Raw genomic sequence first — 25,737 nt, 5'->3', positions numbered from 1 at the left:
CCGGGCCAAGGTAGTTTGGCACCCTAGGCAAGAGTTTCAATCAGCGCCCCCTGTCCTGCATTACCATTTACCTCCTTTACAGTGATGGTAAATAAAGCAAGAAAATGTACAACATTTTTCATTTATATTACTGCCCCCTATACCAGCAAGCCCAGCAGCCATCCATAATATAGCCCCCTGTACCTGTGCCAACAGCCATTTATCATACTGCCCCTCCATACCTGTGCCAGCAAGCCCAACAGCCATCCATTAAACTGCCCCCCCCCATACCTGTACCAGCAAGCCCAGCAGCCATCCATCACACAGCCCTCCGCACAAAAGGAGCTATTACTTGCTGGCAAGAGGGAGAAGGTGAAAGAAGGGGATTCCACCCGACTAAGTGACCAAGATTACTGAAACAAATTATTAAATAAATGCTTGAAAAAAAACCCGATTAAAAGTGCGCCCCTCAATGATTGCGTCCTAGACAGCTGCCTACTCTGCCTACCCCTAGTTCCAGCCCTGATCCCTGCAGTGAGCACCAACCATCTGGTTTTTTGGTTTGCTATTAATGCGGGCATGGTCTTGTGGTAACATGGGTGTGGTTTAAAGTGGGTGTGGTCTAAAAACAGGGAGTGGCTAACACTGGCTTCCAGTATCGGCCCTCCACCATGTAGATTAGAAAAATTCCGGCCCTCTGTACCATATAAATTGGACAGCACTGATCTAGATAATCTTTTCTTTTGCCATGGTGATAGGAGGTGTCTTATTTGCAGATATTTATGTAGGTGGTGCTTTGGTAGGTTCAATTGGGTTTAGAGGTCTTCATATGACTTGTGTGTTTAACTGAAATAGTTGTCCAATTGTTTCTAGTCCATTTAGGTTCCAGTTCTTTGTTGTCTGCAATTGCAGATCATCAGGGCTGTTGTTGTAGTAAGTGGATGGATTGCTTTGTGTTCTTTGTAGATCCATCCATTTCTGTTTCAGTTGGGTTAGTTCGTTTTGCTGGGGTTCTTAGGGGTAATCCTTGGGTTTTGTTGATGTTGAGTTTATAATAAGAGATTTGGCTATATTCCGATAGTGTTTGAAATGTCGCTTCCAGTGATTGACAGGGGTTTGTGAGCATTATACAAATAAAAATAGACATATATACATTTTTAACAAATGTATAGCTTGTGGTGCCTATGCACCAGGGCTGGGAGTAAAACGCAGCCCACGTAGGTTTATGTTTCGCTATCAGAAGATGAACCCATGGGATATTTCAGGTCATCTAATCCCCATTGGGTGTCTTCCCACAGTTTTGCTTTAACCTCCGTTTTTAATTCGAGTTCTGCTTCTGGTTGTTCATGTGGTCTTCTTTCAGGGATAAATGGGGGCTGGATTTCTTTATTTTCAAGAGCCACCCAGTCTAATCCCTATAAAAACAGGAGAAATAGAATGTACATTATTAATCTATTCAAAGTATGCAGATTTGCAATAAAGACAAAATCATTAGCTCATAGTGGGTATGAGCAAAAATAAGTGAATCTGGCATGCAGGATACCAGAATAACATACCTCAAAGAATGGACTCTTCTTCACGTCCTCTGTACCATGTTCACCTGTCCCAAGGCGAAGCTGTGCATCTTTCTTTAAGAGCTGCAAAACAAATTGTGGTACTTAAGTACTTTTATTGAATCGTAGTAAGGACAAATATAAGCATAGGGTAAGTAATAATGGAAAGGCTTTACTTTTGTGCAGAACTCTCATGCCAACCCAACATACTGAAATCATGCTTGGAACTTACATTTACTAATATACTGAGCGTATCCTCAGTTATATCTTCTGGATATTTTGGCTCCTCGCTTTTGATGATTACATAAATTTCAAGTGTAGTTGTTCCATTAAATGGTACCTGAAAAAACAACAAAAAAAACCCAAAGTGTTGAGTTTGGATACAAGTAAAGGTCTATAACTTATAAGTTCTATAGGATTTTCCCAACCAAGCAGCCAACAAAGAAGGTACAGGTATGGGACCTGTTATCCAGAATGCGTAGGACCTGGGGTTCTCCGGATAACAGATCTTTCCATAATTTGGATCTTCATACCTTAAGTCTACTAGAAAATCAGATAAACATTAAATAAACCCAATAGGCTGGTTTTGCCTCCAATAAGGATTAATTCTATCTTAGTTTGGAACTGCCTTTCTTTGATTAGGAACTTTCTGAATAACGGGTTTCCGGATAATTTGTATTTGCTTGATATCTAATAGTATCTTTTAAAAATTAACTCATAATCATTACATTTTCACTATGTACATTTTATGTTTTTAATTATTTTTTTGTGTGTCCTTTATAGGCCCTTTTAAAATAAGAAAAAATTTATGTTTTTTTCCTGCAAATTATGTTTTCTTTATAGGAAATATTCTTTAAAGTTATGTGATTTTGTTTGCTAATCTGCTCTGATGCCTGAAGGCAATTTTAATTTGTTCGAGAAGCTAACACCTGCATCTGCATCATATACTTTACTGATTGGAAATTTAGTAGTAAATACATTTTTAAATTTCAAGCTAAAAACCATGTCAAGGTTTCCCATGTTATGAGGGTGATAATGATCCATTTGTAGATTTTTCTGAATTTCCTCTATACAATAAGTGGCAACAAAAAAATAGGTTTCCAAAATACTCTGAGAGGATCATTTTCACCCTAAGGCCTGTGGTGCATTAGGCATTTTTTTGGCCGTTGTAAACAAACAGGATGAAAAAAAGGCTGAGCCTCTGATTTCTGCTCAGGCACAAATCTCTGGTGTATCATTGGCCTATCAGTGCATGGAGCTGATTATGGTGATACCATGCCTGTCAGTACATTCAGAACACAGAGCAGAAGTCAGAACTACTAAATGTAGTTAAAAATGGATTTGTGAAAACTCTATCAGTGATTGCCCACTTTGTACTCTAAATAGATACTTACGATTCCAGTGAGCAGTTCATAAATGGTCACTCCCAGTGCCCACCAGTCTACTGATCTTGTGTATTGACCACGGAATAATTCTGGGGCCTTATAGAAGATGGTTCCACATTCGCCATTGGTTATGGTGTCAAAGTTCATTCCTGAAGCAGAAAGAAAGCAATAAGTTAAAAAGTTTATCCATATAAAAGTTATATTCATTGGTTGAACAGAAGAGCAGAAGTCACTGCAGGTCTTTAATTATCTACCCAGTATATGACACAAAGCAGGTTGTTGTACTGTGCCCCTCTGTCTACCTCTGGTTACAATAACATGTATGACCAATGCTCAACTGCTTAACCGTGTATATGTTACAAATCTTACCTAATTCGCTGATCCCAAAGTCTGCAATTTTGACATAACCATCACCATACAGCAATATGTTCTCTGGTTTTAGATCTCTGCAAATCAAATAGAAGTGCATTATAAGATATTGGTTCAACAAAAATATGTATAATATAAAAGGTCTGACATAAATATAAGACTTAATTATTACTTACCGATGGGCGATATTGTGCTCATGTAAGAACTGCAGTCCTAGAACCATACAAGCGGAGTAGAATCTGTAAAGATTAAAATAAATTATACATATATCAGTTTTTTAAATCAGTTTCATAAATGCAAGCGTATCAATATATAGCTATGGCAAATATGTTATTCCTGAGCCCTAATATTTAGTGGAACATGACATTTTGTTGTCTCAACTTCCCACAGAGCATTAAAACTTGGATGGAGCAACCTTTAATGGCATGAACCAGTAAATGGTTTGGTGTGACTAGTGGGAAGCCAATGTTCTTCCTATTGAGTACCCAATAATAATAGTATTAGATATAAAAAGTGGTAAGAATGACATAAGGGTTTTTCACCTTGGGTTGAGCTCCCTAAAAGATAAGTAGTACTTACCGAACTCTCTCAAGTGGCATTCCAGGTTGAGCCGTGAATGCTGCTAAGTTTCCTGCTTCCGCATACTCCATAACCAGACACAAATGATCTTCAGTCTGGAAGGAGCAGAGTAAACTGGTAAGGAACTGACATTTCTCCTCGTCGATCAGCCGGAGGATGCGCTGCTCTTGGGCAACACTGGGAAATTAAAACCGTTAAAAGTCAATACATGAAAACGTCACATTGAATTATGGCAGAGATAGTGAGTGAGTGGTTCAAATGTTCTTTCCTAAAGTGATTTCTGATTAAAATAAATTTGTGTAGACATGTTACAATCTGAGGTTTGTGCAAGGCCTGTCTCTTATAAATGTCCAAATGCTCTAATTCTACATCATTTTAACCCCTTGTTAATATTATACATGTCTGACCACCCCCCCCCATTAGTTAGGAAGCTGATGAATGTGTTTGTTTTATGGAAAATCTATATTTTTATAGCTTCATAAAATCACTATTTGACCCATAACTTACCACTGAAATACACCTCTATTGTTGATATCGTGCATTTCTATGGTTTTAATTGCCACAGTCTTTCCAGAGGTTCTGTGTTGTCCCTTGTAGACCTGCAATGAAAGAGCTTCATGAGATACAATACAATACATATTTGGTGCTACCGTTCTATTTAGGTGTTTGTGATGGAGAAAAAACACATTGAAAAGTGGAAATTAAGCATGATAAGGCCACATCTTGAAACCAGGGTCACCTTCTTTATTTTTAGCTCTTTTACTTACATCATAACTTACAGTATCTTTAGAATACAACTGACAGAATGAATCAGTGCAAATCAGTTGCTGGTCACTAACTGGTTGCTATAACCTATTTATTTGTTGCTGCTCAAGGTATAAAAGTCCTTGTGGTGTCACCAATGAGTGGATGACAATCTTTTATGTTCAGCAGTGGTTATAGGCACAAGTAGTTCAAATAGAGGAACCATCCACTTTTTCGTGCTGTCTAATTCCTAGCCAAATGATTTATGTGTTTTCTCCTCAAGTCACCCAGAATAGATTTTGATTTATCATAAAGAGACAGAATAGCTTACCTTTCCAAATGCACCCTCGCCGATATATGATTGGAGCTGGAAATCTGTAATAGATGGTATTGCTTTTTGCACCAGCCTAAAATGAAAAACATTTATTTAATTAAACTTATTTCTTGCACATTCTTTGTTATGGGCCAAACTTTCAACAAAAACTTAAACAGTTGTTGTACTTGGACACATATATATATATATATATGCACTATGGGTAAGATGTCATGCAATCTGCCATCCCATATAAACCACTGATAAAACAACAAACATATTTCAGAATAATTACCTTCTTTCCACCTGATTTTGGTCTAGAGTTTTGTCAAGCTCATCAACGATCCGACAATAGTGAGTTCTCCGCTAGAGAAGTAAAAGAAATACCATTAATTCAGGTTCAATATAGCACGTATGAGAAAAGCCTATTTATTTTGCCATTAATACTTACCTTCATCCGGTCAGGAAAATCAAAGAACGACTCTGGTTTCTTTATAGGTACTGATAAAAAAAGAAAAGGTTGGTTAAGCTACATTGCAAAAAGTACCATTGGGAACTGTGGGACAATATGGCTGTAGGGCCTTCTGTTTGTGAGTGGGAATGAGTTAGTTAATTCTAAAGCTGTTGGTCTGAGTAACTCTATATCAATAGCCCCGTAATGAGAACCATTAAAGTACATTTTCAAAAGCTTTTGAACTAGTGAACATGACTATATTTCCATTAACTTCAGTACTAGGGGTACTCTTGATGGGTACTTAGTGGCTGGTGTCTTTGAGAGGTAATTCCTTATATATAACTGTGCTCCCCATATAATTCTACATCAATTGCCCTGTCTGTGATATGCATGTAAACACTATGATTAAATGCAGACATTGACTATAACAGATATTAATCTAGCTGGGTGTTGTGAACAGGTTTGAAGTTAAACAGCAATTAGTAAAATATATGTAAAGAAAAAGCACCTCTACGGATCCGAACTCTATTCTTATTTCTAGGTTCCTCCTTTGCTATTGTCTTTTGCAGGTTTGTATTTTTATCCTGATTGGCTACCTCAGGCTTTTCCCTAACATCCTTCTGTGCATCTGCTTCAGGTGATGAAATGTGAAGAGATGCCTTTTGGCTCCCAGTGTCCTATAGAGATCCAACGTAAAAAGGATGTGATGAAAAACATTTTCAGAAAAAATTGAACAGAGAAAAATCTTTGCTATCTTACTAAAAGTAACTTTAAAGGGATACCCATCCAAAAAAATTACATTAATTTTGCATTGAGGGAAAATGTTATTCCTAATAGATTTCCAGTACACACTAAGAAGCAAATTTATTCTAACTTTTGCCTTGATCTGTGAAAATTGCGTCAAAAAGTCATGAATAACATCAAAAAATTTAAAATGTATTTTTCTACAAAACAAAATTGGCAACTAAAATCTCTCAAAATTCTATATAAGTTAAATAAGAGATGTATATCTATATTTAAGCTTTTTTATAATGTAGGGGTTTTTTAAATCAATTTTTTTAGAGTTATAGCAATCAAATCTTTCTAATTTAAGTGTTTTTTTTATTCATTGTCCAGCAGTCAGGAAAATTGTTTATTAAAAAAAAACTTCTTGAGGTGTTTTGCACGATTGAGTTTGGGTTTTTTAAAATATTTAAAATATTACAACTTAAAGTTATTTCTGTGACGCCTTTCCTATTCTCTTGTCAGACTAACTCACTAACTCTGGCCTGTGCCATTTGTACAAAGACAAGAGAAGTATGTAGATGCCTAAGGGCCTATCACTTTCAGTGGGATTTTATTTACATCCCATAAAAACTAATAATCCTGAATAAAACAACCTCCACTCTGTTTTCCTGAAACCAAAACTCACCTTTAGTTTCTCAGCAGGAACTTTCTCTGGACTTTTCTTTGCTGGAGCTGAAGAGAAGATAAGAAATGGAGGTTTAAATACAACTATATTGAATAGAAGGGTATTGAGATGTTATTTAATTTGCAGAAATGTACGTTTGTGAGGCCCATTTATCAAAGTCCAAATTTATCTCAATATTATCTGAACAAATACTCTGACAAAATCCGTACGGGATTTTTCCTCTATATTTATCAATACACTTTCCCGAAAAAAAATTAATTCCCAAAATTGGTGTTTTCTTAAATTCTGTTTTTTTACTAAAAAAAAAGAATCATTTTTTGGATTCAGAGTTTAGTAAATAACCCCCTTAGTGTTTGATTTTATACAATATAATATACAGAAACCAATCAGCAAAAATACTCAATATGAATGATATGCTATACTGCACCTGGAAGCATCTGAGCTTCTTCCTCTGGAGATGTTTCTATTTCCATCTTTTTCATTTCTTCTGTTTTCTCTATTTCAACCTCTGTGGCGTTGCTTTTCTTTCCAATACTCACCTTTAGTTCCTCAGCAGGAACTTTCTCGGGACTTTGCTTGGCTGGAGCTGATGAGAAGATAAGAAATAGAGGTTTAAATACAACTATATTGAATAGAAGAGTATTCAGATGTTATTTAATTTGCAGAAATGTAAGTTTTAAGGGGTTATTTATCAAGGTCCGAATTTATCTCAGTATCTCTAATATCTAGCTTGGAGCAACTCCGAATTCCAGAATGGACCTTATTTATGAAGAAAAAAGCCCGAAAAAATAGGGTCGGGCAAAACTCTGAATAGTTCAGAGTTTTCCGTAAAAACTAACATTTTTCAGATTTTTAGGTCTAAATCCCCGAAATTATCAGTGCAGATACTGGGACCTTCCCCATTGACTTATACAGGACCTCAAGAGCTTTTAGATGCTGAGGTTTCAGATTCTGAGCTTATAGACCATCAGACTTAATGAATCTTGATAAATATTTGGTGCTTGATTAATAACCCACTTAGGGGCCCATTTACTTAGCTCAAGTGAAGGAATAGAATAAAATTTCAAATGATTTTTTTGGCTACTTTGACCATCGAATTGGCTACTTCGACCTTCGACTATGACTTAGACTTTGTATCGAACGATTCAAACAAAAAATCGTTCGAATTTTCGACCATTCGATAATCGAAGTACTGTCTCTTTAAAAAAAACGTTGACCCCCTACTTCGCCACCTAAAACCTACCGAGGTGCAATTCTTTGGTCGAAAAAAAATTTGCGGTTCGAAGTCAAATATCAAATTAACCCTCGATATTCGACCATATGTAAATCTGCCCCTTAGTGTATGATTTGTACAATATAATATACAAAAACCAACCAGCAAGAATACTCAATATTGATTTGATATAAAACTGCACCTGGAAGCATCTGAGCTTCTTCCTCTGGAGATGTTTCTATTTCCATATTTTTCATTTCTTCTGGTGTCTCTATTTCCACCTCTGCAAAGTTGCTTTCTTTCTTCTCCTCTCTCTCACTAATAGCTAGCTCTTCTTGCTTGTTGATAAACTCAACCTGTGGAGATAGAATTCAAAGGGAAAATGATGAAGCAAGTATCTCAGGATTGAACTTGATGGATTTTATCATCTATTATGTTACACTATTACTATGTAATGCACAATGGGGCTTTTTTGTTTGCTTTGTTTTCCTAAAATGCAGTGTATATATATATATATATATATATATGCCTCATGGAGATGAACAATTGGTATAGAAGCTTTGCTACTGGAAAATAAACTAGGTCTATACATGTTTACTGTAATTATGATTATTCAAATTGATTTATTTATCCAGAGGTAATTTCAGTACAATACAAAAAAGTCATGATTATATGATGTTATGTGAAAACATATATTCTTATAATAGAGTCAAGTGAGTTATAATTGAGATTAGTGATGTCACTTGTGTAACATGACCCACTGAAACCTGTTTATTTTAAGAAACAATATATTTCCAGTTTTAAATTTGAAGGGGGTTTTGTAATATAAGGTACAAAATTTGCTACCCTTCTTATCACTTATAGCAAGTAATGAGAAGAATTTCCAAGGCATCTGTTTAAAACAAACATCATATTGATTGCTAATGGTTTAATTATTGTATTTATAATTCATGACCACCATTTCCAAGCACAAACTCACCTTTTCCTCAGTTTCTTGCTCTAGACTTTTTATGTGTTTCTTAACTTCTGTGCTGTCTAGTGTTTGATTTTTTATCTGTTGTTGTTGAATTATAGCTTGTTCTTTAAGAAGTTCCTCTCTCAGTTTCCGCTGTATTATTTCTCTGCTGGATTCCTTCTGAGCTTCATTTTCTTGAATTTTCCAACTTTCGAGAAGGAGGACATTTCTTACCTTGCATTTTAATATTTCTCTGTTAGGTTCTTCTTGTTCTTCTTTTTCTAGAATGTTGGTCATTAGTCTCTCATTTGCTATCAATCTGTGTTTTTGCTGTATAGCAAATCGCTGAGCTTCCTCTACAGATTCCTTTTGTTTTTGAATTTTTACTTTTTCTTTAATAAGCACATTTCGCAAATTCCTCTTCCTCATTTCCTTACTTGCTTCCTCCTGGTCTTCTTTTTCTTGAACTTTCCACTTTTCCAGAAGAAGCACATTTCTTAATTTGCGTTTTAATATTTGTTTTTTAGATTCTTCTTTCACTTCTTTGTCTAGAATGTTGATCTTCAGACTTTCATTCGCTTTCAGTCTCTCTTTCTGCTGTGTTGCAAATTGTTCAGCTTTCTCAAGAGATTCTTCTTTTAGAATTTGTTTAATTTGTTCCTGTTCCCTCATTCTTTTGTTCTTCTGCCTTGTGTATTGTTCGGCTTCATCTTGAGCTTTTCTCTCAAGAGCTTTTCTAGCTTTGATATTCTTGCAGCTAGATTCCTGCAGAAATGAAATACACACACTTAAGCACTCAAGTAAAACAAATTCTTATGAGCCTTGACTGAATAGTCAGCTTTTACTATAGAATAATAATAACAATAATATAAGACTATCCAAAATAAAAGGTCATTTTATTGTCAATGGGGTTATTTTTAATCATCTGAAATTTTATTTTGACTCAGTGCCTTTGTAACTTGTTTTAATTGAATCTCTTTCATGGCATATATTTAAGGAAAAAGCATAGTTTCTCATAAAATGTTAACATTTTTGTCCAAATGTATTGTTTTAATAGAGGCATGGCCAAATATATTCATTTAAATTTAAATAATATTTACTCAGAAAAACTATTTTGTTAAGTCACAAGTTTCACTCACTCAACATAAAAAAAACACTTTTTTCAGTTGAAATGGTTATATTTCTGGATAAGTGGTTACTGAGAGGCAACATATGCTCATTTATATACTGATGAGAAAACTTACATTCTTCTGTGGAGTCAGAAGTTTTTCAACAAGTGCTTTTGATACCACCTGTTCTGTGATCATTGCTTCAATGACCAGTTCCTGGGGACAAGATGGTGCAGTCATATTCGTACGTTGATTGCGGTCCTATACAAAGGATACATACAAAAATGAATTATTTGGAAGAAAATACAATAAAAAAAATGACATTCCTGCAGTGCAATATAATAGGGTATCAGCAGAGTAAATCTCAAAATGTCAGTGAAACACAGACCTTCATTACAAACTACTCATGACCTCCTGACACAAACTTTTCATTCACATTCTTAGTGATGAGTAATCTTACTCTGAGTGTCGAGGCTATTTTGCTATGCTCAAAAATAATCCCTTTAGCATGGTGTATTAAATGAACTATATTCATATAACAGGTACAATACAAAGCTGTTCCTCATGAAGGTAAGGATGTTGTATACAGATTAGCTTTTTTTGGAATCTTGGTTTATTTTAAGAAGCATTTCAGTTGTTCCTTTAAACAACAATTATAGTTTTTCTATTACCTATTATGACCCCATCAGCTTTCAAAGAGGGGTCAACAGACAAAAATCTATTACTCTGTAAGACAACCATTTTAGTGTTATATTGTTCAGGGCCTCTACTATTCATATACAAGTGAAAGCACTGCCTGGTTGCTAGGGTACACTGAGCTCTAGCAAGTAGATTCAATTCTAAACTGGAGAACTACTAAAAAAAATGCTGAATAAAAAAAATGTTCATTGCTCTAAATATCAATATCTCCATCATACTAAACTTCATTCAAAGGTGAAATAACCATAACATCCAAAAACATAGAGCTTTCATAACAATGCTGATACTAATGCCCACCAGGCAGGTTTTAATACTTTAATAGATAGATGATAGATAAATAGATAGACAGACAGACAGACAGACAGACAGACAGACAGATAGATAGACAGACGGATGGACGGACGGACAGATAGATGATAGATAGATAGATAGATAGATAGATAGATAAAAGATAATAGATAGATGGTAGGTAGGTAGATAGATAGATAGATAGATAGATAGATAGATAGATAGATAGATAGATAGATAGATAGATAGAAGATAATAGATAGATGGTAGGTAGGTAGGTAGATAGATAGATAGATAGATAGATAGATAGATAGATAGATAGATAGATAGATAGATAAAAGATAATAGATAGATGGTAGGTAGATAGATAGATGATAGATCATGAGAAGAACATAACATGAAAAAGATGCAGCAAAAAAATCCATTCACGTCAATGCATTTGGAGTAAAGACAAACTTCAGGTAAAATGCCAACTGACATCAAACATTTTGTATTAAACACCCTTTGACTTTAACTTTTCCTTGGTTTTGATGTTTTTCCAAAACGGGATTTGCTAATTTTTTTTTATATATGTAAATAGACAGATGGATAGATGATAGATAGATAGATGGATAGATGATAGATATATATATAGATAGATAGATGGATATATAGGCCACCATTAAACAATAATATAGATAACAATAGGATAGAACAGAGCCCTATGTTGTCTGAATATTAAAGATAAAAGTTTTAGCCTTACCTCATTGTTCGTTCTAAAGATGGTGTTGAACGTTTTTTGAAATTTCGAATACATTGTTGTTCTTATTCCTAAATTAGAAAATAAGTATTGAAGCAATCATTTCTTAAAAAAACAAGTAAAAAATAATATTGTTGTTGTTGATACAAAATTTTAGAATCAATTTTCTATATTGCCTTGGAAATAATTTGGTTGAAAGGTGAATTTTACTCATTTGTTTCATTCCCCATGTTAATGCTCTGTTTCTCTAATACTGAGACAACTCAATAAAAATTGTAATAAAAAGCCAGTAACTAAGTAAATCAAATATCTCAATTTTTTTTCTATATGATATAAAATAATAGATAGAGAGGTTACGTATTTACAGATAATAAAACTGGGTTACATTGGGTTCATTAGTACCAAACAGTCACAAGGTGAACTCATTGGTGGCTAACCAGCAAATGCACTGACATAAAAGTAAAGTCACGAGCCTAGATAAACTGTGCTAACTAGATTTTAAATGATTTTTTTCAGTTTTAAAAATGAAAAATAAATTCTATGTACCATTAAAGAATAATTAAATTGTACTTACAAATAATCTAATTGGAGTAGATCTTTGTAAACAAATTACTGATCAGTACCAAACAGTACCAGTGTGCACTGATTGGCAGCTAACCAGCAACTAGTACAGAATTGTCAGTGATGTTGAAAGCCTACTTGTTAACTAAAATGCCTTGTTGCCAAGGTAACAAGTTTACTTGGAGTAAACAATGATGACATCACAATGCCTTGTTGCCAAGGTAAAATTTACTTGGAGTAAACAATTATGACATCACAATGCCCTGTTGCCAAGGTAACATTTACTTGGAGTAAACAATGATGACATCACAATGCCCTGTTGCCAAGGTAACATTTACTTGGAGTAAACAATGATGACATCACAATGCCCTGTTGCCAAGGTAACATTTACTTGGAGTAAACAATGATGACAACACAATGCCCTGTTGCCAAGGTAACATTTACTTGGAGTAAACAATGATGACATCACAATGCCCTGTTGCCAAGGTAACATTTACTTGGATTAAACAGTGATGACATCATGTTGCCAAGGTAACATTTAGTTGGATTAAAGAATGATGACATAACAAAGCCCTGTTGCCAGTAACATATGAGGATATTATGGAATCTATATTTACTGACATATGAGGATATTAGGGGATATATATTTACTGACATATGAGATTATTATTCACTTATCCCCAATGATTATCTTACAATTATTTCCTTGTTGCCATGGGCATGTAGCATGAATAACTATCATCAACCTGTTTGGTATTATTAAAATAAAAATTCATTATGAGCTTTGTCTAATGGAATTAAGAATCATTCAAAACATATTCGTTTAATATTCTGTACCATTTTTGAAACAATCAAGTTTGTTTTCAATGTCCCCCTCTCAGCAATATGTCTGTATCTTCGTGCAGATTTACGGGCAGATTTAGCCATTTATGAATGTAGGTGTTTACTGCAATTGAAATGTTTCCTGGTAAAAAAAATTGTGAACTCAACTACTTTTGATTCTTAGTCTAGAAACCTCAAATACACAAGCTGATGACTCAAATATAAGAAACGGCCAGCTAAAAGCTCAAACGGAAGGTGTATTTTCCACATTCTAGCTTAAATTTTGAGTTTTTCTAAATAATTTAAACATTTAACATCTTATTAAAAATTAAGAGTCATGTGTGTTTTCGATTTGATGATTTTGAGCAAATTTAGTTTTCGAGTTTTTAAAATTCATTTTTTTAACAAGCTTGACTTTAACAGATGGCAACATCTGAATGATGAGTCAAATAAATACAGCTTAGTGTGAATAAAAGAATAAAAAGAACAGAATAGAATACAGTGTATTATTGGTGACACCATTTAAGTGTAACATTTTCAGCAATCATAAATTTCATGCTTTCAATAAAAAAATTGAAATATGCTCCAAAACGTTATGCTCCTATCAGTTATTTTCAGTCAGTCAGTCAAGGCATTTTCAGTTATCAAGGCATAGGGTACATGGACTGATGTATTTAACTTTACTATCAAAATCAGAATCAGAAGAATTGTATAGTTATTTCAATATTTTAGAAAGAGTATAGAATTGTTAATGATTACATAAACTTTAAAGTTCATATTATTCTTATTATAAGTTCATAATTACATTACAAATCTATTAGTCTGCAATTTCCAAAATTAGAACATATTTTTTCATCAAATAATACAAATGGTTTATGTATTGCAGGTGTTGAAATTTGATTCCAATTTACTCATGGGGGCCAGATTTACATAGGGTCGAATATCGAGGGTTAATTAATGCTCGATATTCGACTGCCAAATGTAAATCCTTCGACTTTTAATATGGAAGTCGAAGGATTTACCGCAAATAGTTCAATCGAATGATTAGGTCCTTCGAATCGTTCGATTGGAAGGATTTTAATCCATTGATGGAAAGATTTTTCTCCGACCAAAAAAAACATTAGAAAGCCTATGGGGACCTTCCCCATAGGCTAACATTGCACCTCGGTAGGTTTTAGGTGGCGAAGTAGGGGGTCAAAGTTTTTTTTTTTTAAAAGACAGTACTTCGATTATCCAATGGTCGAATATTCGAACGATTTTTTCAAAATGGGTGGCATTTGACATCTGCTCAATATCAACCCATAGTTTATTCTCAAGATTAGACTTGTCCAACTGGATGGCCAATGGACCCCCATTTGTGTGGCCCTCCATTATAGTCTGCTTTTATTGCTTCTAACTAGTGATGGGGGTTGCTTGCTATGCTGTCCACAGGGGAAGAGGAGGCATATGGTTTAAGTGTATGGCATAAACTTTTTTCCCATATGAGTGGTAACTCTGCAGTGAGCACCAACCTTTTGTTTTTTTGTTGTGCTACCAACATTAATGAGGGTATTTTCTTAACATTTCTTGTGATAACATGGGTGTGATTTAAAGTGGTTTGGTTAAAAAAGAGAGTCATCAAAAACATTCTGACCCTCAGTACCACAGAAGTTGGACAGCACTGCTATAGAATAACATACTAAAATTTAAAGAAAACAGTGTTAACACCACCTACAGCCTGCAGATGGCCTCATCCGGCAGTTCAGGGAGAACAAGACTCTCTATGAATGTTGGATGAGGAAAGTAACAGTTAAAGATAGCAGATAGACAATGTGTAGAATACATTTTTTCCTTGGAACATCAGGTTTCATAGTGCAAATCATGTTACACATTTTACCTTTAGTCTTTGAAAAGTACTTGGTTTTCCAATGAATTTATACCCATGAGGTTCTTTTCCAAGTTGGTCTCCCTTATAGATATTGGCAAATTAAATAACAAGACCGCAACACTTTTTATTACCCCTGTTTAGATAATGGCTGAAACCTCTCTCAATAACAGAACTTCTGGTACCATTGTAAGAAATAACATTATTTCAGTTAGAACAGGTTTCTGGTAATTCTTCTCATTTTCACCCAATGGCATTCTGGCACTGCACAATGTTTTGTATTCCCAAATCCCACATGTTTTGGTTGTGCCAGTCCTTGCAAGCAGGGCTGTCATCATAGGGGCAGAGGGGGTGCTGACCAGGCCTAAAGGGGGCCCGGCTTTTTGAATTAGTCAGGCCCCCCTTGACAGTGCCGAAGGTTTGCCGAATCGCTGAAGTCCCGATAAGACCAAGTCCAAAGAGCCTTAGTCTCGATGTCCCAAAGAGCTTTAATCCCAAAGCACTGAAGACCCAAAGCCGCAAACAGACCCAAAGCCATGAAAGGAGCCAAAGCTGAAGTCCTGAAGCCACGAAAGGAGCCAAACCTAAAGATCCAAAGCCACGAGTTCAGCTAAACATCAAAGTGTTTCTTCTTTTATTTAAATAAATCCCTGGCTACCAATGTATTATTTTATTACGCTATAGGCCCCTGCCACTAATTTTTTTTTTTGAAAAAAATTCTCTGGGGCCCCAATATATCTTTTTTTTTCCAATATATATCTTTATTGATTTTCAGAATTTTTCCATAATAGAGCAAATGCTCTATCAGAATAGTAATACAACATACAATGAAATTAGAATAGAAAGATAGAGATATAGAATTAGAGGGAGAGGGGGCAGGCAGGGCTGGTCCTATCAAATGTGGGGCCCAATTGGGACCATGTTGGCGGGGCCCCTAGGCAAAGTGTTGCTGGCTACTGACAAACCAAGTATTTCGGAAAATAAGGGCATAGAGGCACAAAATAGAAAGGAAAGGGGCAGACAAGGTAAGAGAGTGAGAGGGATGAAATATGGACACATAATAGGGGCACACAGGTAAGAGAGAGAGGGAGGAAATAGGAGAGTGGCTGGGCCAATTAGTTTGGGGCAGGCTGGGCCGATTCAGCTTGGGAGCAGGCTTGGTTGGATTGGAGGCAGGCAGGGCCTACCAAGATTGGAGGAAAGCTGGGTCTATGAGAGTTGGGGGCGGGCTAGACCTATGGATTTGGGGATGGGCTGGACTCTCAAAGTTGGGGGCAGGCCAGGCAGCATCATGTGCTGGGGGAAATATTATCTGTGCTACCCTCTGGTGCGGGGCCCCCAGAGGTGCGGGGCCCTATTGGGCCCAATTGGTCCAATAGGCCTAAGGCCGGCCCTGGGGGCAGGGTATGTGATCCTAGGCAACCGTTAACAGCAGTACTTATGGCTCAGCTTTATACTATCTGGAAATCCACTTGTCCCAGTTTTTATAAAATTTCCCCATGGTATTGGTGGCCAAGGCTGCCATTTTTTTCATATTGGTAGTGTAAATCCAACTCCTGAGTAATTTGTTGGATTAGCGGGGTCTCTTCAGACTTCCATTTCCTTGGAATGAGTTGTCTGGTCGCAAAGACAAAATGGTGTAAAATGGAGTGAAACTCTTAAGGAATATTTGGATCAATGAGGCCAAGAATTCTCATATCTGGAGTAATTTGAATATGTAAGTTCCATTTATTTTGACAGAATGACTCAATTTGTGACCAAAGTCACTGAAGTTTAGGGCACTCCCACCATATGTGGAACATCCTCTCCAACATGTGTTAGGTATGTTCTTGTAAATGCATTGCAATTTGTATGGAGTCATATACCATTCATAATGAATCACCCTCGAGGTCTCTAAATGAGTAATACATTTGGAGTATCTAGAAGGATTGGAAAACGATTGTTTCCAGTTTTCCGCTGTTAGAGATATGTTCAGTTTCTTTTCCCACTTAATAATTGCCGGTAGACTTTTAATAGCCATAATAGGCATTAGCGTTTTATACCATAAGGATATTCCTCCTTTATCTATCCAATGTAGGATGTCTATAGCTCTTCGAGTGCCATCCGGAGCTCCTCTGCCTGATGTAAACCCCACCTGGTCGGAGTTTATAATTTCTGGCATTAGTGCCTGTATTCGCATAGCTATAATTTTAGCATAGTGTAATGGAAAGTGAGGAACTTACCCCACGGGACATCCAAGATGGCGACCTCCTGCTCCGCCATGCGGTTCTTCCTGGTCGTAATATGACTGCGTCTGGAACGTGTCGCCCCAGGATTGGTCGCCGGCGACGGAATGGACGCCGGCGTCAGAATATGCGTCGGCGTCAGGACGCCAACGTGAGGACGCCGGCGTCGGCGTCATGACGTCACCGCGTCAAGTTTTGGCGCCAACCTTGGACTATTTATTCTCAATTGCCCTTTCTGTCCTTGCCCAATTATAGGTCTATCTCGTATAGTTCCTGGGTGCGATTTCTTGTTATTCTGATTTTCCGTGTACCGACTTCTGCTTGTTTAACGATTCTGATCCTTGCTGCCTGTATTGACCATTTGCCTGATTACGACTATTCTCCTGATAAATCCTTTTGTACCGCGAACTTGGTGTTGTCGTCTCCTCCTTGGTCCACACTACAAACAGAGCCTTCGGGCCCTGACAGTATAATTGGGCCATGGACCCTTCTGAGGAGCCTCCAGTTCCTACTGATGTCGGCAGAGCTGTTCGTGGATTGGCTTCTCGCATGCAGACCTACGAAGCCCAACAAACCCACTTCGGCCAGGCACTAGAAGCAATCCTGGAGAAATTGTCTGCCCTGTCTCCAGTGGTTCCAGTTCCTCTGCCTGTTCCTGCTACTCCGCTCCAGGTTTCCGAGCCTCGCATCCCTGCACCTCCTCTGTACAGCGGTGATCCGGAATCATGCCGTGGTTTCATTAACCAGTGTGAGATCCAATTCACCCTGCTTCCTGGTCAGTTTGTCTCGGAGCGAGCGAAGGTGGGCTATATCATCACCCGCCTGCAAGGGAAAGCTCTGGAGTGGGCTTCTCCTCTCTGGGAGAAGGAGGATCCGGTTATTGACGATGCCAAGGCCTTCATCCATGACCTTCGCACAGTGTTCGATGCTCCTGGTCGGGCTACCTCTGCCTCGGCTCGTTTATTTCAGCTGCAGCAAGGGACTCGTTCTGTTCCGGAATACGCCATCGAATTCCGCACTCTTGTGGCTGAAACTTCTTGGAATAATGATGGTTACCATGCTGCCTTCTATAACGGCCTGGCAATGCGCATCAAGAATGATCTTGTATCACGGGAGATTCCTTCTTGCTGGGAAGATCTTGTTGCGTTGGCTGTGAAAGTTGACACCAGACAAAGGGAGTTCCAAGTCGAACTTGACAGGGAACGCGCTAGGAAGTTTTCCAGGTTCCAACCCACCCTGGCTCCACGCTTCCAAAGACCCTTACTCTCCAGTCCGGCTTCCAACCTTCTTTCTCCGCCTCCTGCGACATCTGCTACTTCTTCTTTACCTCCTGAAGAACCAATGCAGATTGGACGGGCACGTCTTTCCGAACAGGAGAAGCTCCGGAGAAGGGCTGCTGGGTTATGTCTCTACTGTGGGAGAAAAGCCCACTTCGCCCATGAATGCCCTGTGAAGCCGGGAAACTCCAGAACCTAGGTAAGATTGGGGAGACTTACCTGGGTGGAATTTTTCATCCTCCCCATTCCTCTGATCAACGTTTTCTCCTTCCTGTTCAAATCCAGTTCGGCTCCAAGAAGATCTCTTCTCAGGCCTTCCTCGACTCTGGTGCTGCAGGCAACTTCATGGATCGAGCCTTTGCTGATAACCACGCCATTCCGCTCCAACCCTTGGCAACCCCTCTTCGAGTCCTGGCGATTGATGATCGTCCTCTTTCTTCCGCCATCATCTCGCAGTCTACCCAGGAACTTTCTTTCAAGGTGGGCACTATGCATTTGGAAAGACTGTCTTTTCTTCTTATCGATTGCCCTTCTACACCTGTTGTCCTGGGATTGCCTTGGCTGTGTGTTCATAATCCGGTCATTGACTGGTCCATCTCACAAGTTTCCCGTTGGAGTTCATTTTGTGTACACAACTGTTTACCTGCTGTTCCGGTTGTCAAAGTTTCTTCAGTGTCTTCAAGTTCTTCTCTCCCTCCTGTGTACCAAGCCTTTACCGATGTCTTTGATAAGAAGTCCGCTGAAACTCTCCCACCTCATCGTCCCTATGATTGCCCTATTGAACTTTTACCCGGCTCTATGCCTCCCCGTGGCCGCACTTATCCGCTTTCTCCCTCCGAAACTTCTGCTATGAAGTCATATATCCAGGAGAATCTTCAAAGAGGTTTCATTCGTCCTTCTACCTCCCCTGCTGGAGCAGGGTTCTTCTTTGTTGAAAAGAAAGACGGTAGTTTGCGGCCCTGCATTGACTACAGGGGTTTGAATAAGATCACCGTAAAGAACAGATATCCTCTTCCTCTCATCTCTGAACTTTTTGATCAGCTCAAGGGGGCTAGTTTCTTTACTAAGCTGGATCTACGTGGGGCCTACAATCTTATTCGGATCCGTGAGGGAGATGAATGGAAGACCGCTTTCAATACTCGCGATGGCCATTACGAGTATCTCGTCATGCCATTCGGTCTTTGCAATGCTCCTGCGGTCTTCCAAGAATTAGTCAATGACATTTTTCGTGATCTTTTGGGACAGTGTGTGGTCGTGTACTTAGACGACATTCTTATTTTTTCCAAAAACCTTTTTGATCATCGTTGCCAAGTGCGTGAAGTTCTTTCCAGGTTGAGGAAAAATAATCTCTTCGCCAAATTGGAAAAATGCACCTTCGAAGTTTCTTCCATTCCTTTTCTTGGCTACATCATTTCTCCACAAGGTTTTAAGATGGATCCCGCCAAAGTTTCTGCAATTTTGGATTGGCCCCTTCCTACCAGCATCAAGGCAGTTCAGAGATTTATTGGCTTCGCCAACTATTATAGACAATTTATCAAAAACTTTTCTTGCAAAATCCATCCAATTCTTGCTCTAATCCGTAAAGGGAATAAACCTCAACTCTGGCCCCCTCAAGCTCTCGAAGCCTTCAAGACCCTCAAAGAAGCCTTTTCTTCTGCTCCAATTCTTAGACACCCTGAACCTCTACAACCCTTCTTCATTGAAGTCGATGCCTCTGATGTAGGAGCTGGAGCAGTTCTGTCTCAAAGATCTTCTTCTGACGGTAAACTCCACCCTTGTGCTTTTTTCTCCAAAAAATTTTCTTCTCCAGAGCAATACTACGATGTTGGCAATCGGGAGCTACTTGCCGTTAAGTTAGCCTTGGAAGAATGGAGACATCTGCTTGAAGGTTCTTCTATTCCGGTGACAATCTTTACTGACCACAAAAACCTTGAATTTATTCAATCCCTCAAGCGCCTCAATCCCCGGCAAGCCAGGTGGGCACTTTTCTTTTCTCGTTTTAATTTTATTATCACCTTTCGTCCTGGCTCCAGAAACAGGAAGGCTGATGCTCTGTCCAGAAGCTTTGTTCCTGAAGATTCCTGCCCTGAAGATCCTGAACCCATTGTGCCTTCTACCAAGATTATTGCCGCCTTGTTTCCCTCCTGTGCCTCTCAGTTACTTTCTGCTCAGTCTTCGGCTCCTGTAGAGACTCCTCTTGGTGTTGCCTTTGTTCCTCCGGAATTTCGTCATGTCATTTTATCCCAATCTCACAGTTCCAAACAGGCCGGTCATCCTGGGATTAAGAAGACAACCGAGCTCTTGTCTCGTTTGGTCTGGTGGCCGACTCTAAGGAAAGATGTCAAAGACTTTGTTTTGTCCTGTTCCACTTGTGCTGTTTCCAAGTCCGGACATTCCCCCCCAGAAGGGTTTTCTCTTGCCACTTCCCATTCCATCTCGACCTTGGACTCACTTGGCGATGGATTTCATTGTCGATCTCCCTGTTTCGTCTGGTCACACTGTCATCTGGGTGGTGATCGACAGATCCATAATTTTGCGTTCTTCGGAAAGCCTTCTGCTCCCGAACTCTCTGAATTTCATCAAACATATATTTCGTCTCCATGGTTTTCCTGCCGAGATTGTGTCTGATCGGGTTCCCAGTTTATTGCTAAGTTCTGGAGATCTCCTTGCAAAGCTCTTAACATCTCTCTTCAATTTTCTTCTGCCTACCACCCACAGTCTAATGGAGCCGCAGAACGGGTCAATCAGGCCTTGAACAGTTTCTTCGTTGTCATGTGTCCCTGTGCCAGGATGATTGGTCGGATCTTCTTCCCTGGGCTGAATTTGCTCTGCATTCTTCTTCCCAGATCTCCCTTCTTCTGTGTTTATGGTCTCAATCCTTTGGCTTTTTCCAGGATCTTCTTCTTACCAATGTGCCTGCGAAGCCAAGTTTCAAGCTGTCACTGTTGGCTATTTGGCATGCTACTGCGGCAAACTTAGAGAAAAGTTGCTTGGTGCAATATCTGTAATAAACTGCACAGGTTTCTGCTTCGATGGACGTATCTGGATCAATTATTTGTTAAGTTGTCCCGGGAGCTGCTGTGAAACAGTTGTTAAAGCATTGCGTGCTTAGGCCACATCCCCTGTATATCTTTTTCAATTGTAAGGGGGGCCCTGACACAGAAGTTTTTAAAGAACCTTTATTGGGGGTTTTGGTGCCAATGTTTCTTTAACTGATAGGGGTGCCCTGGCCACCAATTTTTTTTAACTTGTAGGGGGCCCTGACCGCCATTGTTTATTTAAAAACTTTATGGGGTGACCATCAATGGCTTTTATAACTTGTGTGTGGGTGGGTTTACCATTTTATGTCCGTGTGGCATTTTACTGTGGGGTTGGGTGGGCGGGATCTGTGGTGGGGCTTGGGTGGGGGTGGGACCCAGAAAATGTTGTGTATGGGGCCCTGTGATTTCTAATGGCAACGCCGCTTGCAAGGAGCAGGCAACATGAACTGTTCATGTCTCTTTCAGGTGAATGGGTGTGTGAGTGTGGCCAATGTGTGTGGTCATTGTGTGTGTGTATATATATAAATAGCAATGATGGTTATTTTTTGAATATTAATTCAGAATTTGCATATATTATTTAGCAAATATTTTTTTCTCTACCAAGTTGTGGTGTATCACGAATGGTGAGTGTGCACATACATATTCACATTTATGCCATGTTTAAAAAGCTATTCAAGATAATCACAGTGTAAATAAAAAAGTTCACATATGTTTGAATAGTAAATGAACCATTCATGGGCAGCTGTATAAATAATATAGTGAATAAAGACCCCCCTCTTGTAAATTATAAGGATATTAAAGGTTACCAAGGAGGTGACTTCTAATATCCTCATATTTTGCAACATGGGGTACTTTATTTATTATAATACACAAGTTTTAGTGAACCATGTGACAAAAATGACATCACTACTCTCCGTTTATAACTGATGACATCACTAGTCACCATTTATAAGGATATCATTTACAAGATATTCATTGCTTTTGTGTATTATAAAACAATAAAATAAATAATATTAAATGTGTTCACTGTGTGAATCATTCAGTTCATAAATAATCCCCTGCTGCATGCACAGTCTTTTATCTATTTGTGAGCTGAAAAATCTTTAACCTCTCCAAAAGTTCTCCATGGAAATTCAATCCAAAGACCAGTTGTTTGTAATTTAACATTTTCTTTTCTTTGCTTATAATCAGCACAAAGTAGACTCGTTGGAATAATCTAGGTGATGTATTTACAGGGCTGGACACAAAATAAAGTACGTACCCTGCGTGATGAGAGTAGGATTTTCAGGTGCAGGTATAGATACAGGTCTGTGGCTCACAGTTATATTCTCTTTATTCCATAGGCTTTATGCAACCAAGCACTACCCAAACTATTTTATATTCATTCCTATGGGTACAGTTATTATACAAATTTGGTTATATTTGAAGCTAGGTTATGCTAGGAAAACAATTAGAAACCTTTCTCAACTCTTTCGTAAGCAGAAGAACATCAGAGCAGCCTCTCTCTTTCTGGTAATATTAGGAGTGGTTGCCAATCATTAAGCAGAAAAGTAGAATGCATTGGTTTGTGAGCTGCCATTTATTGTGACTCTAACTTAATAACTAATTATTCTTGTTTTGCGATGTATGCATTATATATATATATAACTGTATATTGTGACTGTATATGGGGTCCCAAAGCTCAGGTGAGTACAGCAGCCCAGAGAGGATGGTGAGCCATTGGGCACTAATAGTCTATGCCAAAGGGCTGTGATTGCCTTGGGCTAGTAGAGATCCCCAAAACATAATGTAAATGAAGACTGACATTATACCAAAGGATATTTTGCTCAAAAGAGTTCCAAAAATGTTCGTCGCTCAAAGTCATAGTGACTGGTCTTTCTAACGCACAAGATATATTTTACTGTATTTTCAAAAATACATGGGAAAACAATGTTCCACTCAATCTTCTCAAATAATATTAATTACAAATATTGCCAGTTGTTATTTTCTATAATCCCCTCTTCATTCCGATAAGTGCACCACCCATCTTAATTATTGTAATGCCCGTCACAGCTTTTCTACATGAGAGTTTAAAGGGTAGCAGTCATTGTGCATGGCTGGTACAGTAGTACTAAGTGGGCATTCTAGTAAAGGTACTGGTGTGGTCTAGGTTTAGACTGGGATCAGAGAGGCACCTGTGCCAGATGGAGGAAAGGAATCTATCTGTCCCCACCTGGTACAAGACACATACCAGGGGGCATATTTACTAAAGGACAAAGTGGAAAATGCTGGTGACAATTTGCTAGAGTTACTACCCACAGGGACATTGCCAATTTACTAATGGGCACAGGCGCCAATTTGCTAGCAATAGAGATAGGCGCTATCGCTCATTCGCACTCTATCACTAGGTAACAATTCGCTCTGGCGAACGGACATTGCTCCACAAATTCACTAAAATGCGGACTTTACTGAACGTTACGTCTTTTGCCAGACTTGCCTTTGCCAGTCAGACCAGGTGAAGTGCACTGCATATTCTGTGAGTGGAAAAAGCATTGAAGTTCAAAAATGCTGGTGTCTTTTTCTTTTTTCAGAGTGATAGCCTGCAAAGTCCTTGACATTTTTTTTATGTTTGACCGGTTTCCCCCATACATTTTCTAACATATGGAACATTAACTATACAGTGGGCAAGTGAAAAGTCGCCAGTGCTTGGTGCCCATGATGAAACTCTGCATTTTATCGTTGTCTAAGCAAATTTTCGCCTGTTGAAGTGTAGCTATGGGCGTGAAGCGGTCACTGGCGACTTTTTGCTGGTTAGTGAATCTGCCCCAAGAATCCATGAAATGCTAAGAAAATGATATGGTGTGTAAAATCAATTGCAACTCACCCTCCAAATGCTTGGCCTGAAAACAGAACACTTATATTAGGCCAATATGGTTGACCAAGGTTTGCTTGTTTAGTGATCTGGACAGGTAAATAAATCTTGATCTAGGGGCCTCTTAGAAGTAAACTAAATGACCAATAATGTAGAACATATGAGGAGATGCTAATTCATTTGGAACTCCCTGTGACCAAAGTTGCTAACTTTATAGAACTCCAAGGTCACATTTAATATCCGCATATTATGACATACATTTCAGTGTGTCATGACATAATAAACTGTGCAGCCATTATAACAGATCAGCAAGCAACGTTTATATAGTAAATAATGTACCCCATATTGTAAGATATAATTATATGATATGTCACCAAGGAATTCCATTCTGTGGGTGGGGGGGTGATTGCAGTCGTTGATGCTGACTTGGTTATGCACAAGTTCCTGTCAGTGACTCATGTGACAGGAATTACATCACAAAGCACTGATTATAACATAACGGATGACATAACCAAGCACCATTTATATAGTGAATAAAGTACCCCTCTTGTAAAATATAAGGATATTACAAGTACCGAGGAAATTCATGACCATATAAAAACACGAGGCTGAAGGCCGAGTGTTTTTATTCAGGTCATGGAACTCCGAGGTAACTTGTAATATCCTCATATTTTACAACTGGGGTACTTTATTTATTATAATACACAAATTTCAGTGAGTCACGTTACAGAAATGACATCAGAACTCACAGTTTATAAGGATATAATTTACAAGATATTCATGGCTTTTGTGTATTATATAGTGAATAAAGTACCCCCTTTTGTAAAATATAGGGATATTATAAGTTACCGAGGAGTTTCATGACCATATAAAAACACGAGGCCGAAGGCCGAGTGTTTTTATACAGGTCATGGAACTCCGAGGTAACTTCTAATATCCTCATATTTTACAACTGGGGGTACTTTATTTATTATAATACACAAATTTCAATGAGTCATGTGACAGAAATGACATCAGAACTCACCGTTTATAACTGATGACATCAGAACTCACCGTTTATAAGGATATAATTTACAGGATATTCATGGCTTTTGTGTATTATAAGATAATAATCTACAGGATATTCATGGCTCCTGTCTATTATACTGAGAAATAACAATGGAAAATGAAAATATTTTTTACACACACACTATGAACAGTAAAATGATTATTTAAATTCCCTCCACTCCATGTGTAGTTCATCTAGAAAGGTCTAGTGTTATATTAATACAGGAACACTTAAACATTAAGCATAAGGTACATGGGA

General features: G+C 38.1%; 1 protein-coding gene across 1 annotated transcript; it reads right to left on the bottom strand.

Annotated features, from left to right (window-relative positions):
* Positions 1–1,455: 1,455 nt before the first annotated feature.
* Positions 1,456–3,402, bottom strand: LOC121399047 (serine/threonine-protein kinase YPK1-like). The gene is made up of 3 exons (XM_041578844.1): positions 2,927–3,402; positions 1,765–1,872; positions 1,456–1,616 (listed from the first exon to the last, which is right to left on the bottom strand). Exons 1-3 carry the CDS (start codon positions 3,122–3,124, stop codon positions 1,476–1,478), a joined length of 447 nt encoding a protein of 148 aa, XP_041434778.1. The 5' UTR covers positions 3,125–3,402; the 3' UTR covers positions 1,456–1,475.
* Positions 3,403–25,737: the final 22,335 nt, after the last annotated feature.

Source organism: Xenopus laevis, chromosome 9_10S (genome assembly GCF_017654675.1).
Source record: "Xenopus laevis strain J_2021 chromosome 9_10S, Xenopus_laevis_v10.1, whole genome shotgun sequence".
Taxonomy (NCBI): domain Eukaryota; kingdom Metazoa; phylum Chordata; class Amphibia; order Anura; family Pipidae; genus Xenopus; species Xenopus laevis.
The sequence above is the reverse complement of the archived record's forward strand: the minus strand, read 5'-3'. Positions and strand labels throughout refer to the sequence as shown.

Excerpts from the sequence above, each read along its gene's own strand:
- LOC121399047 (XM_041578844.1), bottom strand. The coding sequence starts at position 3,124 with ATGAATATAACTTTTATATGGATAAACTTTTTAACTTATTGCTTTCTT. Across the intron at positions 1,873-2,926 it reads ATGAACTGCTCACTGGAATC|GTACCATTTAATGGAACAAC; the intron begins GTAAGTATCTAT and ends TTGTTTTTTCAG. Across the intron at positions 1,617-1,764 it reads CGCTCAGTATATTAGTAAAT|CTCTTAAAGAAAGATGCACA; the intron begins GTAAGTTCCAAG and ends TTTGTTTTGCAG.